This window comes from Rhincodon typus, chromosome 15 (assembly GCF_021869965.1).
Source record: "Rhincodon typus isolate 14 chromosome 15, sRhiTyp1.1, whole genome shotgun sequence".
Taxonomy (NCBI): domain Eukaryota; kingdom Metazoa; phylum Chordata; class Chondrichthyes; order Orectolobiformes; family Rhincodontidae; genus Rhincodon; species Rhincodon typus.
The window spans coordinates 51,320,650-51,326,798 of NC_063346.1; the positions used below are offsets into that span (position 1 = coordinate 51,320,650).

A 6,149-nucleotide genomic window follows, 5' to 3' on the forward strand; every position below is an offset into this window, starting at 1 on the left:
GTTTTATCCGGCCATATTTAGGACAATGCTGTTATCATAACAATTTCCAGACAAGCTGCCAATACATTTGGACAAAACAAATATTACAAGTTGCTTTTCCCATCAGTCAACTTGTTGTCAAAAGGTTCATACTGAGTCAGGTTACTGACCATCACAAATTTAGAACTTGCAAATGCTTTTGACATGATACAGCGTGGAGAAAGTATTTAATAATATACAATCTAATTATTAAAGAGATATTAGAATTACATTTAATCCAGATTCTATAACTGGTGTTTATTGAGGGGAGACAAAGTATAAAAATTCAGTTATTTCGAGAATGTATTTTTACAACAATGGGACTGCCTAGAGCAGTTTAAAGTCTCTTAATATTTATACTGGCTAGGCCCTAGCATGGGGTGACTCCATTAACTATCCTGTCACATTAGTACGGATAGAAAATTTGAAATAAAATTGCATTTATGTAGTGCTTTTGATGACCGAGTGTTGAAGTGCTTTATAGCCAATGCAGTATGGTCACTGTTGTAATGGAAGAAATGTGATAACCAAAACAGGAACATGACAGTGACTAGATAATCTGCTTCAATGATGTTGAGTAAGGGAGAAACAATGATGTGGACCCCAGCGATAGTTCCCCTGCTCTTTTTCAGAACGGTGATGTGGGCTCTTCTTGGTCTACCCAAGTAGGTAGTTAGGACCTTGGTTTGAACATCTCATCCAAAAAGAGAGCTCTTCCAACAGTACATCACACAACAAATGTATCAGGCCTGATTTATGTACTGGGGTGGGATTTAAATCTGGAATCTTGTGATTCAGAGGTGACAATGCTGCCAAGTGAGTTATGGCTGGTATTGATGGAGGGAGAGGCAGTGGGGGAGGGGAGGGGACAAGACAGAATGTGAGGCAGATGGAGAGGGGAGAGAGGAGGGGAGCTGGGGTTCGGGATTTTTATTCCACTCGCAGACCTATTCCTCACATCAGAAACTCCTGGATGCTGCATGTCTCTGGATTGCTAAAAGTGAGACCTGTTGTAGTCTTGTCAAAACTGTAGGGAATGTATTTTTGCAATTCATACTGCTAAATTACTCTGATTTACAAAATATCAGAGAATTCTTGCAAACAAAAAACAGACTAGATGATATACGCTTAGAGGCACAGGCTTAGGCTAGAATGCTCAAACAGTGCTCACCATAAACTTCCGATTTTCCTGAGAAAGACGGAGGTGCTAGAGGATTGGAAAGAAGCAAATGTGACATCCTTGTTTTTAAGAGTGTCAAGACATTCCTGGTACAAGCCAGTCAGTTTAACATCAGTGATGAGTAGTAAGAACGATAATCTTATTGCCAAAGCTTTTTGCCATGCACTCATAATGACAAACTCAAGAATGCCAAATTTCAAACAATGACAGCAATTTGTACTATCGGAGAAAAGCATGCCCATGCAAAAGAGAACAATTGGCTACCCAGTTCACAGATAATTCAGAGAATGAGCAAGGTTTGAACATTTTCCTTTTGTCTACAAAGAGCAGGACCTAGTAGATGAACATATATCACTCCTAGAAAACATTACCAACTTGACTGATTTCCTTAAACAAGCTGTTAGTGCAGGTGTTAGCACACTCAGGATTGTTTGCTAGTTATGTTAGCGAAGTAACTGAAAAAATTGATGAAGTGAATGCAATGCATGCTGTCTCTATGGATTTTAAGAAAACATTTGACAAAGTTCAACATAAGAAGATTGGTTAACCAAACTGAAACTCATGAAATAGGCCAGTGTCAGCTTGGATAAAATAATAACCTTGATAACAGAATGTAGCAAGTTGTGTTAAATCCCTTTCAGGCTAGAGGATGGTAGGCAATGGTTAGCTTAAATACTTGAAGCACTGTTTTCTCTGATAAATAAATGACTTGAATTTCAGGATACAAAGTAAAATTTCAAAATTTGCCAATGATTTCAATGTTGGCAATGTGGCAAATCTGTGAGGATGATACCTACTGACTACCAAGATATGAATAGGTGAACAGAATGGGCAGATAAGTGGCACAGATGGTATTTAGTATAGAGAAGTGTGAAATGATGCATTTGGCACTGGGGTTAGACTGAGGGACAAATCAAAACAGAATACAAAAACAAAGGTTCATGTGCATGGATCTCTGAAGGAGCCAGCACATATTAAAAATAAGTTAGAACAGCAAATGGGATTATGAGGTCTTGAGTTCAAAGGCAGATTCACCAGAAAGTTCCAGGGATAAGAAATTTTAGCTACAGGAGAAACTTGGGTTGGTCTCTTTGACTCAAAGGAAGCTGAGTGGGATCTAATAATGACCTACAGGATTGAGATGAGATAGTCAAAGAAAAAGTGTTCCCATTAAACATTTGCAAAAGGAGAAAGAAACCAGAACCACGAGGCAAGAAATAGACTTGACAGAAGGTTCACTGACTCAGTATTTGTTGATGCCAAAGGATGAGGAGACGGATTTAAATACTTTGGGAAAGAGATGTGAGGATAATATAAAGAAGAAACCTTTTTCAAAGCAATGAGTGATAATGACCTGGAATTCACCACCTGGAAGGATGGTGCAGATTAACTTCAAACCCCTAACAGTTAGGATGAATAGTTTCAAAATGAAATTGGATGGACACTTTTGGCAAATTCTGGGCAATGGCGTTTGTCGGGGAATAGGAATGACTGAATTGTTCTGTTGGCAGCTAGTAAGGATCGGATGGGCAATATAGCCTCCTGTGTGCATCGATGGGTTAAATTTTCACTTTGTAAGCAGCCAGCAGGAACTGGCTTGTTTTGTTTTTGTTTGGACAGGGCTGGGGTCTGCAGGACCTCACCATCCCAAGAATGGCTGATGCCAGCTACATCATCCCAGTACTGGCCAGGGTCAGTATGTTCAGCACCTCCCTACTGTTCCTGGCTTTGGGACGCCGGAAAGATTCAGTCTCTAAGACGCTAAACGATAGGTCTGAGTGAAACCATTGATGGTGGTCAGGAAGAAATGGCTGTGTGTGGATTTAGACTAACCCATCTGTTGTGTTTGATATTTACACTAATGTGCTTTGGAGGTGCACGTATCTGTTGCCATGAGTGACTTTAAATAATAATATTAAAAAAAAGAAATATTTATAAAACATTCAAAGTACAAATTTCCAAGGGTAATAACTGAGGGCATGTCTCCAAGTAACGGGAGAGAGCTTCCCTTTCTGTCCTCTGTCAGTGTTTTAATGTCCTGACAGAGGGGGACGGGGACTTCCGCTTGACTCGCCACCTGAAGGGACGCTTCATGGAGCCCTTGCGACCGCAGTCCAGCTTCGGGTCGTGGAGGAGGCTCCACATCAGCCAGATTTCAGGCACCTTCAGGCTATGGACCACCATCAGCTCCTTGTAGAAGCACGGGTCAAACGTCTGCATGTGGGGTGCGGCTGAGGGCCGGACGATGCCGAATGTTCGGAATCCTTCATGAGTCAGGGGTTCGAGGCCGATCCGCAGCAAGCACATCCCCAGAAAGACATCGTCGATGGGGAAGAGATCTACCTCCTTGCTGGCTTGGTACAGCCTCCTAGCGGTGTGTACCGACATGAGGAAGCCCCCACCTCCCGCGTAGACTGGGTAAACCCCTGGGCCGTACATCATCTCCGGGATAAAGTATTTACTCTTGTTGGATCTGATGGGCAGCGCCTGGTAGATGATGTGGCCCACGAACAGGTCATCCTTGGGGTCGGCGTCCGCTAAGAAATCCGCGATGTTCTCCACGTTGACGAAGACATCGTCGTCCCCTTTGAAGACGAACTCCGCAGAGGTGCAGAACTGATCCAGCCACTTGAGAAAGTGGATCTCCTTCAGCGTGAGGTTGAAGAAGGTGTCCTGGAAATCCCACAGGAGAATGTCCTGGTAGGTCTGGCTCTCCTGCTCCAGCAGGCGGCTCCAGGAAGCTAGGGAGCTCTGGTTGGCTGGGATTCCCAGCAGGAAGAGCCTGCGGACCTGCAGGTGGCGGACATCGCCCTCCCGTGCCCAGGTTTTCCGAGCGACTTCGCGCCTCTCAAACTCCTCCACCCTGGACTTGATAGAGATCAGTAGCAGCTGTTCCCCTCGCACCTTCCGGCACTTGTTCTCCTGGTTAATGATCTGCTGGAACTCCCGGCAATCCTTTTGCCAGAGGTACTGGCGGTAGTTCCAGGGTAAAAGGTTGGAGGGCGGTGATGTTAGCCTTTGCTCCTGAGCAGTCTCTAGCTGTTGGCCTGGCTGACAGACTCTCTCTGACCCTGGCGAGCTGCTGGTCAACGCCAGCGGAGTTGCTGCCTTGGTGCTTCCCAGCAGGGCGTACCTTTTGGTTCCGGGTTGCTGTTGTTGCTCGGGTTTATCCAGCCACGGGGTGTCCGAGCGCATTTGGATGTAGAGCAAAATACAAAATGTTGTTAGCAGGAGGAACGTACAGAGAAGATCGCCTTTCCGCCGCAGCCTCATGGTCCCAGAAAAGCACACACAGCTCTGGCTGATGGATGTTCCGCACAAATGTATACAGTTTTTGTTTTAAATAGACCACAACTGGGCTGGTTTATGCTGACTGGAAGTTCCGATTGGGTGATTTTATACACTTTGGAAATTCAATGGAGGGATGGCTCTGGTTGGTTTTATTCAGGTAGGAGTCCACACTCTGGCACTGGGGTATTTTTATTCAGGTCTGGAGTTCACAGTCTGCCACATGGACGATTTCATTCAGATCTGAAGTTCACAGTCTGGTGCTGGGGTGATTTTATTCAGGTCTGCAGTTCACACTGACACTGGGGTGATTTTATTCAAGTCTGGAGTTCACAGTTTTCCACTGGGATGATTTTATCCAAGGCTGGAGTTCACAGTCTGGCAGTGGGGTAATTTTATTCAGGTCTGGAGTTCACACTCTGACACTGGGGTGATTTTATTTCAGACCTGGAGTTCACAGTTTTCCACTGGGATGATTTTATTCAAGGCTCGAGTTCACAGTTCTGGCACTGGGAAAGTTTGTTTTACTTTATCATATCTGTAGAACAGAGACAAAAGCATAGTTAACTGAAACAGCTGTCCAGCCTGCCACGTAGAACCTTTACTGCTGGATATTGAAGCGGTCCTGGAAACTAGCTCTGGCAAGAAACAGTAACCTTAGTGAAAAAAGACATAAATAAACCCCACAGTTTCTGCGTAAAAACCAAAAGAATTGTGGCTGCTGTAAATCAGAAAACAGAAGTTGCTGGAAAAGCTCAGCAAGTCTGGCAGCATATGTGAAGAAAAAATCAGAGTTAATGTTTTGGGTCCGGCGACCCTTCCTCAGAATTGATGGTAGCTATGAAAATGACACTTTATTTTATATTTACTCACATGTTACACAGAGTTGCTGTATTAACCACTTAACAAATGCTTGCCCCTTTTTCTGCTGCTGCCATTTTTGCCTAATCTTTTAAGATTTGAGATTTGGGCTTGGAAAATATCGGAGCCAACTGAAGTGGAATTTCAAACAAAAACAGAAATTGTTGGGAAAACTCAGCATCTGTTTGGCAGCATCTGTGGAGAGAGAGAAGCAGAGTGAACATCACGGGTCCAGATACCCTGCTTAAGAACGTTAACTCTGCTTTCTCTCTCCGCAGAGACCTGCTGAGTTTTTCCAGCTTCTGTTTCAGATTTCCAGAATTCTTTGTTTTTTTTTCTGTGAAGTGGAATTTCACTGCCTACATTGTGAATGTCTGCCTCGTGGATTTCTGTTAGGTTGCAGAGAAACAGCCACCCGCTTGCCAACTACTTCACTTGTTTATAAATGTATCTGATTATGTTATAATATTTGCACGTCTAATGTGCTACATTGTAATCCTACACCTCTCATTCTCACAATTAAAACTTAACTCACAAACCTACTCAATCTCATAACTAAGGCCCCATACATATACACCCACACTATAGCCAATCCCCAACACACACCCCCATCCCATCCCTAATCCCCAAAACACTCCTCTATTCAATCCCTCATCGCTAACGCTCATCCCTATTCCATACCTAATTCCCAGCACACCCCTATCCCATCCCTCACTCCAACACACTCCCTGATCCCATCCCTAATTACCAACACACTCCCCCATTCCATCCCTAATCCCCAACACACTCCCCCATCCCATCC

The 6,149-nt window shown here is 44.0% G+C and overlaps 1 protein-coding gene across 2 annotated transcripts in view; it reads right to left on the reverse strand.

The window, feature by feature from the left end:
* Positions 1–280: 280 nt before the first annotated feature.
* The window catches only part of b3gnt9 (UDP-GlcNAc:betaGal beta-1,3-N-acetylglucosaminyltransferase 9), a 16,126-nt gene continuing 10,257 nt past the window's right edge, over positions 281–6,149 (reverse strand). For both annotated transcript variants that reach the window (XM_048605624.1, XM_048605623.1), the window contains exon 2: positions 281–5,024. In XM_048605624.1, the coding sequence (XP_048461581.1) occupies positions 3,221–4,471 (1,251 nt within the window). In that variant the 5' untranslated portion in view covers positions 4,472–5,024 and the 3' untranslated portion in view covers positions 281–3,220. The remainder of the gene's footprint in view (positions 5,025–6,149) is intronic.